Source organism: Microcaecilia unicolor, chromosome 3, assembly GCF_901765095.1.
Source record: "Microcaecilia unicolor chromosome 3, aMicUni1.1, whole genome shotgun sequence".
In the NCBI taxonomy this organism is placed as follows: Eukaryota; Metazoa; Chordata; class Amphibia; order Gymnophiona; family Siphonopidae; genus Microcaecilia; species Microcaecilia unicolor.
The window spans coordinates 16,015,612-16,029,075 of NC_044033.1; the positions used below are offsets into that span (position 1 = coordinate 16,015,612).

The window sequence follows — 13,464 nt, forward strand, 5'->3', positions numbered from 1 at the left end:
AAGATAGTGAGCAGCACTGACTATAAATGCACAGTGGTAACTGCCACTGGCTCTAATTTACAGACACTATCTATACGGCTATGCGGTTTAAGGTAGAACAGCATTTGAGGCCTATCCATATAGCTATACAGTTAGCAGCTGACTATTGCAGACTATCTGAAGAATTAGATGTAATATCCACGCCCCACCCTAGTATTAGCCAATTACCCAAGTAGTGAAGCATGTGCATCATCGGTCTGCGTAGCAATTCTGTGACTACTGCAAGACATTAACCCTGGATGCAGAAGCGAGTCCAAAGACAAGAATGCGGTACTGGTAGTGTGTGGTGTTTCCCTACTCGAAATCTGAGATACATCCTGTGACAAGGACATAGCTGGATGTGAGTGTAAGCATCGGTTTATGTCCAGACAGCATAGCCAATCGTTTGCCTGAATTATGAGAAACAAGGTGCCCAGGGAAACCATGCTGAATTTTTATTTGACCAGATACTTGTTCAGGCCCTTAGGTCTAGGATGGGACGAAATCCCAATTTCAAAAACAGGAAAAGAAACAGGGGGAGGGGGCCACAAGGAAGTACTTGGAATAGAATCCCTTTCCTTCTTCCCCTGGTGACACTGGTTTGACCGCTTGGGCCTGTAGAAGGTAAGTTCCTCTGCGAGCACATGCTGATGCTGAAAGCTGAAGCGTGATGCTCTCGGTGGACAGTTTGGAAGAAGTGTTTGCCAATGAAGCGCATAACCCTCCTGATAATTTCAAGAACTCACCGGTCTGAGGTTATAAGGCGCCACCTTTCTTTGAAAATAATTCAGCCTCCCTCCCACCGGTATGCCATCTGAGATGGTCATTTTTACGGTGGCTATGCTCTCTTGGAGCCAGTCAAAAGCTTGTCCCCCCCCCCCCCTTCAACTGGGGAGCTGGCTGAGGCTTCTGGGTATGTTGCTTCTGAGGGTGGGAGTAAGAGCCCTGGGACTGGTGAGCAGGACAGGCTGAAGGAATGAATCTACACTTCTGAGAGGCTGCCATCTGAAAACCTCCAGGAAGTGGAGACCATAAAATACGTGGGCTGATACAGGGACTTCATGAGAACAGCATGTTTCTTGATGAGGTCAGCAACCTCCTCCACTTTGTCCCCTAAAACACTGTCACCTTGGCAAGAGACATCTGTGAGCTTCTCCTGAGCCTCTGGTTCTAAGTAAGAAACATGCTGCCAGGTGAATCTGCGCATGCCAATACCTAATGCAGAAACTCTAGACATCATGTCAAAAGTATCAAAGGTTGCCTGGGCCATGTGCTTTAGACACTCCTGCTTGACTACTAGCTGGAGAAGTTCCGCAGCTTGCTCTGGAAGCAGTGTCCACAAACTCTGCCACACTGCACACCACGTTCTTCAAGTGAAGTCTCATGTAGAGATGGTAGAACTGTATGCAGGAAATAAGCAAAGAGTCCTGATAAACCTTCCTTCCAAAATAATTCCAGGGTTCGAGCTTCTTTCCCTGGGGGCACAGAGGCATGGTCCTGAAAGACCTGGACCTTTTGAGGGCAGATTCAACCACCATAGAATGGTGGAGAAACTGTTTCTTCTCAAATCCAAGAGCCTTCTGCACTCTATACATAGATTCTACCTTCTTAGGTTACAGGCTACAAGTCTCCCAGTTCTTCATCTGAACTGCCTTAAGGATGCTGTGCTTGGGCATTGTCAAGGCTTCCTTGGAAGGAAAATCATAATCAAGGCCATCCAACATCTCAGCCTTGGGCTCGTCCTTATCTCCAACTTAAATGAGACACTCAATCATCTCCCATTAAAAGGAGACAAAAGAGGGCTCCTCTGGGGGAAACATCTTCCTTTCCTGAGGTGGAGAGGGGTCTGACAGCAGATCAAGGGGCCTCTCCTCTGAGAGATCCTCTAGCTCCAAGTGAGATATTCAAGAGTGGTCCATAACAGACTCAGCAAAGTACTCTTCACAAGTTGGCTAGGTCTGTGCCCACCTCAGACCACTGGACTCATGGCCAGACTCAGGGCGAGAACACTGAGGGAAAGGCCCCCTCCCGGATCGAGCTTTTTCTCCCAAAGGGCTAGACAGGAGCACCAGCTCAGCTGGGGCTAGCTCCAATGCTCAATGAAGCATCAGCATCGACGGTCGGCTGACGGGCAGGGTATAGGCCTCCAGGATTGGATGGGGTGACACCATAAAGAGCACCTCCAGCATTTCCTTCAGGAAGACCTAGCGCCCCTCTTCAGAGGCAGGCATTGGTAAAGGCTGGGCTAGTGCCAGTGCGGAGACAGCCTGAGAAGATGTAGGAGCTGAATTGGAGGGAGGAGTTCCATCCCCTTAATCATTTAGGTTGCCTTTCTTTAAACCTTTTCTAATTCTGCTACACCTTTCTTGAGATACAGCAACCAGAAAAGCACACAATAGTCAAGGCGAGGTCACACCATGGAGCAATACAGAGGCATTATAGTATTTTTTGTCTTATTTTCTATCCCTTTCCTAATATCTTCTAGCATTCTGATTGAGCAGAAGGTTTCAGCGTACCCTGATGCATTTGTCCATGATGAAACCTAGATCTTTTTCTTGGGTGCTGACTCCTAAGGTGGAACCTAACATCAGGTAACTATGATGTGGATTATTTTTTCCAAAGTGCCTCACTTTGTATTTGTCCACATTAAATTTCATCTACCATTTGGATGCCCAGTCTTCCAATTTCCTACGGTCTTCCTAAGTAGAGGAGTGTGGTAGCCGTGTTAGTCCACTCTTAAGGTTATCAATAGAAATCAAACAAAATAAAACATGGAAAAGAAAATAAGATGATACCTTTTTTATTGGACATAACTTAATACATTTCTTGATTAGCTTCCGAAGGTTGCCCTTCTTCCTCAGATCGGAAATAAGCAAATGTGCTAGCTGACAGTGTATATAAGTGAAAACATTCAAGCATTACTATGACAGTCTGACAGGGTGGGAGGATGGGGGTGGGTAGGAGGTATGCATGGGGACATCAAAGCATATCATTGATATTCTAACAGGATGGGTTGATCACCCTCCCCTCACCTATCCACACCCATTCTTTATAATAGTTTCCATTGATGTCAGGCTTACCAGTCTGTAATTTCCTGGATCAGCCCTGGAACTCTTTTAAAAATCAGCGTTACGCTGGCCACCTTCCAATCTTCAGGTACTACAGATAATTTTAATAACAGGAAACCAACAGCAGATTAGCAATTTCATGTTTGAGTTCTTTCAATACTCTGGGGTGAATATCATTCAGTCCAATTTACTACTTTTAAATGTAATGTAAATGAGTTACTGAAAGTCTGACCAGTATCAGTACTTTCTGAGTAAGAGCTAGATTTGGATGTACTCTCCTAGACCTTATGTCATATAGTTTAATTCCTGGCAGCTTTTCCCCTTTGATCGCCCTCCACCTTCAATACTCCTCTCCAAATACAACCATAAGAATCCTCGGCAGCCTGAGGACAAGAGGTGGTGCCTCTTCCTAGGGGCACTCTCACCATCACTCACTGTCTGGCATGGATCACCACTGAAGTAGCAGCCTCTTTCCCTCCCCTTTCCAGGTCAAAATGCAATCCCTCAATGGCATGCTCAGGTCTAACCAGCCCCAAAACATGGGGGTTCTAAACCCCACCATAGCAGGGCCAAACCCACTTTCCTTTTTTTTCTGATTATGGCTTATACTACACATTTTTCATCTCTTTAAGTCAAAATAATGAGAAAAGTAATTTAGTATCAACTAAAGGTTAGGTTCCTAAGTTTTGTTTGTATAGTCCCAATAAGATTCATTTTATTATACTTCAGATTTAGCTTACACCTTTCCATATACTTTCCAAATTGCTATACTAGGAATTTCTAGACACCAGAAAGAGTTTACTCTTGAATGCACAAATAGAATGTGCAAGTGTTTCACTCATGGCTGAAAAACTATAACCAGGAAACAATCAAAAGTTTTAAAACAAGTAAATGAATGTTGATATGCATAGAAACATGGTTTGAATACTGTATGCCTCACACTGAGAGTACTTTTGCCCAATCATCATGCATACTTTACAGCTCCAAAACAGGTGTACAAAAGTACCCACATTGGCAATAATTTTTTAAAGCATTTCCATGTGTAAAGGTTTAAAAAGTCGCCTTCTACAGTATGTAATAGCCACTGATCGGACCCTTAAGAAGCTTGCTGCCAGACCCTTCTACAATCCTTCTAGTACCAATGCCAAAATCTCTGCTATTCTCACGTGGGCTTGTCCTATTAGCAGAACAGCTCCTGAAGAGGCTTCCACGGGAGGCAAAATGGTGGCCCCATTGGGCAAAAAAGATAAGAGCTGAGTTTTCCTTGACGCATTAAACATCACCACTAAAAAATTTAGATTTTTGAGAGTACTTAAATAAGATGGATAAAATAAGAGTGCACTAATGAGGGGAGGCACGATATAAAAAGTGGAGCTTTGAGACCAATGAATGAGAAATAAGTTCCAGCTATTTTTTCTGGCATGGCTCGCTTGAATGAGTCTCTGAGGTCTCTTTCTCCATAAAAAAGAGCACTTAAGATTTATGAGAGCGAATGTAGATGCATTCAAGGGAGTGTGTTCACTGTTTGAGAGGAATCATTTAAAATACTGGTAAATGTTCACTGGATTTGTATTTTTACTTTAGTATTTGGACCAGTTTGCCTGGTTTGAGACTGTTGTTACCCAGGTACATATCCCACCTTAATTCCTTTATATCTTATTGTGAGGCCTTCAGATAAACTACTACTACTTATCATTTCTATAGTGCTACTAGACGTACGCAGCGCTGTACACTTGAACATGAAGAGACAGTCCCTGCGCGACAGAGCTTACAATCTAATTAGGACAAACAGGACAAATAAGGAGATAAGGGAATTACTAAGGTGGGGATGATAAAATAAGGGTACTGAACAAGTGAGTAAGGGTTAGGAATTAAAAGCAGCATCAAAAAGGTGGGCTTTTAGCCTAGATTTGAAGAAGGCCAGGGATGGAGCTTGACCTAACGGCTCAGGAAGTCTAGTCCAGACATAATATGTATTTAAAAACCTACTGTACCTGCAGGTAAACCACTGCAATGGCCATCATGCTTGCAGGCGTCTTATAAATTTAGAGTAGGTATCTCTGTGTTCCAGGAGGGCTCACATATTTGTACAGAAATAAAAGACGTCGGTGCCGGTGCCGGGCAAGATGGTGGAGGCTATTATTAAGAATAAAATTGCAGAGCATATACAAAAACATGGACTGATGAGACAAAGTCAGCACGGATTTAGTGAAGGGAAGTCTTGCCTCACCAATCTAATGCATTTTTTTGAGGGGGTAAGCAAACATGTGGACAATGGGGAGCCGGTTGATATTGTATATCTGGATTTTCAGAAGGCGTTTGACAAAGTGCCGCACGAAAGACTCCTGAAGAAATTGCAGAGTCATGGAATCGGAGGTAGGGTATTATTATGGATTAAGAACTGGTTGAAAGAAAGGAAGCAGAGAGTAGGATTGCGTGGCCAGTATTCTCAGTGGAGGAGGGTAGTTAGTGGGGTCCCGCAGGGGTCTGTGCTGGGTCCGTTGCTTTTTAATGTATTTATAAATGACCTAGAGATGGGAATAACTAGTGAGGTAATTAAATTCGCCGATGACACAAAATTATTCAGGGTCGTCAAGTCGCAGGAGGAATGTGAACGATTACAGGAGGACCTTGCGAGACTGGGAGAATGGGCGTGCAAGTGGCAGATGAAGTTCAATGTTGACAAGTGCAAAGTGATGCATGTGGGTAAGAGGAACCCGAATTATAGCTACGTCTTGCAAGGTTCCGCGTTAGGAGTTACGGATCAAGAAAGGGATCTGGGTGTCGTCGTCGATGATACGCTGAAACCTTCTGCTCAGTGTGCTGCTGCGGCTAGGAAAGCGAATAGAATGTTGGGTGTTATTAGGAAGGGTATGGAGTCCAGGTGTGCGGATGTTATAATGCCGTTGTATCGCTCCATGGTGCGACCGCACCTGGAGTATTGTGTTCAGTACTGGTCTCCGTATCTCAAAAAAGATATAGTAGAATTGGAAAAGGTACAGCGAAGGGCGACGAAAATGATAGTGGGGATGGGACGACTTTCCTATGAAGAGAGGCTGAGAAGGCTAGGGCTTTTCAGCTTGGAGAAGAGACGGCTGAGGGGAGATATGATAGAAGTGTATAAAATAATGAGTGGAATGGATCGGGTGGATGTGAAGCGACTGTTCACGCTATCCAAAAATACTAGGACTAGAGGGCATGAGTTGAAGCTACAGTGTGGTAAATTTAAAACGAATCGGAGAAAATTTTTCTTCACCCAACGTGTAATTAGACTCTGGAATTCATTGCCGGAGAACGTGGTACGGGCGGTTAGCTTGACGGAGTTTAAAAAGGGGTTAGATAGATTCCTAAAGGACAAGTCCATAGACCGCTATTAAATGGACTGGAAAAATTCCTCATTTTTAGGTATAACTTGTCTGGAATGTTTTTACGTTTGGGGAGCGTGCCAGGTGCCCTTGACCTGGATTGGCCACTGTCGGTGACAGGATGCTGGGCTAGATGGACCTTTGGTCTTTCCCAGTATGGCACTACTTATGTACTTATGTACTTATGACTTAATGTGGGGGTTACACCTTGTCCCTTGTTCAAAGTCCACTGCACTGACCACTAGGCTATGCCTTACACTTGATTGCTGCTCTGTTAGGAATGGCCATAATATCTGAAGCTGCCATAGAACCTGGTATTCACTGTCACTTTCACTTCTTAGGGGGCTGGGAGGGGGGGGGTCAGTAATCACTGGGAGATTAAGGAGGGGTCATGCCTTCATCCCTGCAGTTGTCAGCTGCTCAAGCAGGACACCTTTTCATACCCCGAATGTGATTGAAAGAGGTCTAGATAAAAACATCCTTTGTTTTTTCCTTGGATGTTTCTTCTCATTCTATTATCGCTGAAAGACGTCCTAATTTTGGGCCTGTCCTAGTCCTGCCCAAAACACACCTCTAACACACCGCACCCTTGCTATTTTGACAAACTGCAGTGTAAAACGTCCAAATTGTGCCTTTCAGAAACCGTGACTTGGACGTTTTCAGCAGATGGACCTTTTTTTGGCCATTTGGAGAGGTCCATCTGCTTCGAAAATGAGCACCATAATAGTATACATAGTATTTGATGGCATATAAATACCCATACGGCCCATTTAGTCTGCCCAATAAGTCGGCCAGAGCAATACCTGCTACTCCATGCAGATTACACTCCATCATGATCAAATACTGACATAACAAAAAGGGCAGTCATAGAATCACAGAAGAGTGGTTTTATAATTCTGGATAGTCACATTCAGCTTTTATAAAGGATAAGGAGTTCTCAAGCTAAAAGCCAGAGGCCTTAGAAAATCAAAGCAGACGACTGAATCTGTGTTTTGTAATCTTTCCCCAGACTCCTCTTACAATTCCTATGGACATCTTGAGGCGATACTATGTAGAGGATGTATTTCCTAAGGACTCCACACCTTTCTTTTCAGGGTGTTCTGCCTGAACTTGGGGAGAGGGGATCAGAACGTGACTGCAGCAAATCAGTAGGATGTATCAAAGAATAATTGGGACCTTACCGCCTTCTTGGAGAGCTCAGCAGAAGCAACAACAGCTAAGTCCATAGTGACAGCCTCTTCCACCCTTGAGGCAGAGCGTAATAGGATATTGAACATTTTTAAATCAGAACTGTTCTTAGGTCATATGTTTTTCTCAATTTTTCCAGGGCTAATCAATCGAGACAAAGCCTTTTGGACCAAACACTTTCAGGTAGTGGCAACTAGAGCCACTTTTTTCCTACAATGTTCTACCAAAACTGGGAGCACAGATTACGATTTTTATACTCCTGTTCAGTTACAAAAATATTTGGATGCTTGGTTTGTTCCTGTGTCTACCTCTCCAGTTTAGCTGGTTACAGCCTCTTCTCCCCCCCCCCCCCCCCCCCCCCCCCCCCGCCGGCTCTTCCTCCTCTTGGGTATTTCTTTGGCTTCTCTCTCTTTTTCTTCTACTTATTGGGATGATGATTCTTTTTCTAGAGGCTGTATAATTTTTTTATGGGCTGTGATACTCATTATCTGTTTTCTATCTTCATTTAATTGTATTTAAGGATTATAAAAAATATAGTTAAATGAGGAATTTTACAGAGGGCATTCTTTAGTAAGAGACGTTAGCAGAACTGGTTTATGTGACTTTGCCTCAATTTGCATTCACAATAAATGTATGTACTAAACGTTCTTATGTTTGTAGGAAATAAAATGGTCCAAACATTCCCATGTAAATAAGCCATTAGCTTCAGGCTCCTGCCTTTCTATTAAACAAACGTATGTTTATATTAGGAAAAGAATGTTTAGTCTCTTTTTCTGTAGCACAAAAGGCCCGCTCTACTTTGTGCTAGTATGCAGTCCTAAAGTACCAGTTCAAATGCAACAGACTTACCTCACATGAGATTGCGTGAAAGGACAACACAATGAACAAGACAAAAAAAAGCAGCTCTGTTCATGGTATATTAAGTTTTAATAAACATAAACCTTACAAAAGAAAGCTTTGGGAGCACTAAAGCTATTTTTAGCCCCCCTTGGGATTTTCAAGATGGCTTCCAAGAAAAACCTGAAAATCCAATGGTGGAACTGGTATTATCTCACTAACAAGTCTATGACCACCAGCATTATTTCATTCCTTGACAGGCGATTTTGAAGATACAATTACACAGATATATGTTGTAGTGGACACTCTCACCCAAAAAGCTTCCTCTGTTCCTCCACTTTAGCATAATGGTTAGAGCACTGGTCTGAGAACTAGGGAAGGCTGGTTCAAATCCTTGTGAGCTTGGGCAAATCACTCAACCCTCCATTGCCTCAGTTACAAACTTACCCCCCTGTTTACTAAGGCTGGTCCTTTTTTTTTTTTTACAACCAAGCCACAACAATGTGCCCTAAATGACCAGATGACCACCGGAGGGAATCAGGGATGACCTCCCCCTACTCCCCCAGTGGTCACTAACCCCCTCCCACCCTAAAAAAAATTGTTTTTAAATATTTTTTCCAGCCTCTATGGCAGCCTCAAATATCATACCCAACTCCATGATAGCACTATGCAGTTCCCTAGAGCAGTTTAAGTGGGTGCAGTGCACTTCAGGCAGGCGGACCCAGGCCCACCCCCCCCCCCCCCACCTGTTAAACTTGTGGTGGTAAATGTGAGCCCTCCAAAACCCACCACAAACCCACTGTACCCACATCTAGGTGCCCCCCTTCATCCTAAGTGCTATGGTAGTGGTGTACAGTTGTGGGTAGTGGGTTTTGGAGGGGGTTGCGGGGCTCAGTACACAAGGTAAGGGAGCTATGCACCTGGGAGATTTTTCTGAAGTTCACTGCAGTGCCCCCTAGGGTGCCCGGTTGGTGTCCTAGCATGTCAGGGGGACCAGTGCACTACGAATGCTGGCTCCTCCCATGACCAAATGGCTTGAAATTGGTTGTTTCTGAGATGGGCATCCTCGGTTTCCATTTTCACCGAAAACGGGGATGACCATCTCTAGGGATGACCATCTCTAAGGTCGACCTAAATGTTGAGATTTGGGCGTCCCCGACCGTATTATCGAAACTAAAGATGGCTGCCCATCTTGTTTCGATAATAGGGGTTTCCCCGTCCCTTCGCGGGGACGTCCTGCGAGGACACCCTCAGGAAAACTTGGGCGCCCCGTTCGATTATGCCCCTCAAAGTCTACAAATCCATATACCCTCTGACACTTCAGATTTACACAGAGAACTAAGAAACACCTTTACGAGACCCACAAACACTTCGGAGTCAATATTCCAAGTAATTTAACCATCTAGAAACAGTTTCTACTACTACTACTTATCATTTCTATAGCGCTACTAGATGTACGCAGTGCTGTACACTTGAACATGTCCCTGTTCAATAGAGCTTACAATTTAATCAAGTCAAGACAGACAAACAGGACAAATAAGGGATAAGGAATTACTTAAGATGGGAATGATAAAACAGACATGGGTAGTGAACAAGTGAATAGAGGTTAGGAGTTCAAAGCAGCAGGATATATCACCTGTTCAGGGGTAAGCAGTCATTTTCAGCAGCATTTAACCGATTAGTGCTGCTGAAAATGACCAGTTAGAACTGAAAACAAAATTGATTATTTAGGGGTGTTCTGGGGCCAGAGTTGGCACTTGGCCAGTGAAGTGCCAATAATCAGCACTTAATTGGCCAAGGTAACCACATAAATAGGACTGCATAAAAGTCAGTCTTTATGCGGTGCCCCATAGCTGGTTAAGTGCTGAATATTGCATTTAACCGGCTATGGTGTAGCCGGCTCTGGAAAACTGGAAATTCAATGTTGAAACCAGACAACGGCCCAGCACTGAATTTCTGGACGTAAAGCCAGCAGCGGGCAGCAAAACGCTAAGCGCTGCCAGCTGAATAACAACTCCTTTATATTTACCACCCGACTATTAATACGAAATCCACATATGCCAGACTGAATCCGCAAATGTAGAAAAAGTGCCATTGTATCACACTGCACTTTATCATTTATTCCACATTTCTTTAACACCAAATTACATTTCTCAACATTCCCCCAATCCTACTTTCTAAATTCTAGGACTACTCAAATTCACTGTTCCCTCTAAGCTGAGCGGGAATCCTCCAGCTGCACTGCTGCCAGTGGGAGGTGGTGCTTCCATAGAGACAGGCAGGTTCCCTGGAGTCTTGCAGAGTTTGCCTGTCCCTCTCTATGGAAAATGTGATAGTGAAGCAGCGCCCCCCACTGGTAGGACTATAGGTGGAGGACTCCAGATTACCAGCATGTTTATACTATATACCAATATAAATGTGAATCCCTAATCTTAAGCTCCCAATGCTCTTTCACCAGTATTCCAGTGTTAAGGGCAGACCACGCCAGCCACTGGAGTAGCTTTCTCCAAAGGACTTCCCATTCATTCACAGCTAACATATCTAAGATTGTAGTTTGTCCATCAAATCTACCTTTTGCAACCTCTGGGTGCCACTGCTCAAGACAAGATGCATCCAGCTGCTTCCAAGTGACTGTAATGTCACAAAACACTGCACTGACCAAGGGGCTCATTTTCAAAGCACTTAGATTTACAAAGTTCCACAGGTTACTATGCAACTTTATAAGTCAAAGTGCTTTGAAAATACGCCTCTCTTCCCTGGACCCCAAATCTTCTAGGACAATTTCTATATTTCTACATTAAACCTATAAAGTGTTCCTGTTATATAGCTGGAAACATGCAAAAAGTTATGGAAACAAGCATATATATAAAGCACACTAGAAAAACAAAGAAAAATACCTTTCTGCAACTGGCTTGGCAATGATTTCAAAAACTGAATCTTGCTTTGCCTCTTGGTCAAAAGTTTTCTGAAATCTGCAAAACATTTAAAAACAAACATCAACACCCAGGAAGCTAAAACAGTGTTCGATTCATACAGTACATGTTGTTGCTCTCTTTGTAATTGACCACTGTTTAACCCATGGGGTTTACATAATCCAGCACAATGTTTTCCCTGTATTCTCTCCACAGTGCATTGTATATAGAAATAGGAAAACAGTAGGGCTTTGACTACATCTGTACAGAAAAGTAAAAAATAAAATCTGACAAACTGCATCAGCTGGGAAATACTTATTTAACACAATTAAAGAGATACAGACTTCATGATGTGTTAAGATACTCAGCACAAAAAAGAAATACAGCAAACTGGTAGAATGTGTTGGCCTAATAGCAGCACTTCAAGGACAATATGGAAGTTCCATACTGAGTCTAAGCTGCTTGGGTTCATGCAGTCAACAAGTACTTTAGAGGCCACTTTCACAGCACCTACAGAGCTAAGGGCAGGGGCGTAGAGACCTCGGTGGAAGGGGGGTCCAGAGCCCAAGATGGGGGGGCACATTTTAGCCCGCCTCCCCCAGCTGCCCCCCCCTCCCCGCTGCCACCGCCAAAAGGTACCTTTGCTGGCGGGGGTCCCCAACCCCTGCCAGCCTTAGTCTTCTTCAGCACCAGTCTCTGGCGCGTTCGCTGATCTGTGCTGTGAGTCCTGACATACGTGCTGGACGTCAGGACTCACAGATCAGCGAACGCGCCGGAGAACAGCGCTGAAGAAGACTAAGGCTGGTGGGGGTTGGGGAACCCGCCAGCAAAGGTACCTTGCGGTAGCGGTTTGGAAGTGGCAGGGGAGGGTTGGCATGGGGGGGAGGGGTCGAAAGTAGCGGGGTCCAGGACTAAATCTGTGGGGGCCCATGCCCCCACCTAGCTACGCCCCTGGCTAAGGGGCAAAAAAATGCCCATCTATCGGTTACACTTGCTGCCCAAAGTCTGACATCCTGATTTCACAACCACAAGAAGTCATTGAGAGAAGGTGGTGGTACAGAGGTAGATTATCCTTACTAGCTCTGCCTCTGTTGTAAAGTGTTGATACTAGGAGAATAGTTTATTCTGTTGCAAATCTGGGATCATCTTTGAACAAATCACAAATTCAGCAACCAATATGCCAATAAAAGATAGAATATTATTCAAGCTATGTACCTTCTTTCACAAAATTTTGTATGGCTCGGCCCCGATATATATGAACAACCTCACGAATTACCCTCATGTAATGCCTCTAAATCATCTAGAGAATATCTTATCCCACAAATCAAGGTAAGGTATACACAAGAAGTAGCACATTTCCTGAATTGTAAGAAAGTAACCTACAAAACAATCCATACTGCTAACTTTTCATATCAAGGCACTAACATTTGAAACTCCTTACCTAAAATCATCAAATACACTGATGATTATTTGTTAATCCGAAGTCTATTGAAAACTCACTTCTTCAGTCTAGCCTTTAAAGAAATAAGCACTCTTCTCAAATAAACTTTTGGCATTAAATGTTTACCTCATCCCACCTCCCACTACTCCTGTCTGTCCCAGTTAATCCTCGCCCTTTCCCTTTTTCCTCCATCTAGCTTAGATCACTAGGGGCCCTGTTTGCTAAGGTGTGATGGTGTTTTTGGCGCACACTAACACCGGAGACACCCATATATTCCTATGAGTTTCTCTGGCATTGGCATGTGGTAGTTTTTTGGCACACGCGGCTTAGTAAACAGGGCCCTAAGTATTTAATTACATCTGTTCCTCACTCAGATTTTACTAGTCTAACATTATATGATTTATTTTATTTTATGTTAATATATTTTGAACATGTTCATGCTTTTCTAATTGTTATGTAAGCCACATTGAACCTGAGTTCTGCTCGGGCTAATGCAGGATATAAATGTCATAAATAAATACATAAATAAAATAAATATATGTGGAGCGACATTTTAGAAAAGACATAGATGTCCATGTTAGGACATCTCAAATTCTGCTAGTATTCTAGAAAAGGATCTGCTGACATAGGGCTTG

At 43.6% G+C, this 13,464-nt stretch overlaps 1 protein-coding gene across 1 annotated transcript in view; it reads right to left on the minus strand.

Annotated features, from left to right (window-relative positions):
* The window catches only part of KIF6 (kinesin family member 6), a 795,359-nt gene that overhangs the window by 737,178 nt on the left and 44,717 nt on the right, over positions 1-13,464 (minus strand). The window contains exon 3 of the mRNA XM_030195774.1: positions 11,374-11,448. Within this exon, the coding sequence (XP_030051634.1) occupies positions 11,374-11,448 (75 nt within the window). The remainder of the gene's footprint in view (positions 1-11,373; positions 11,449-13,464) is intronic.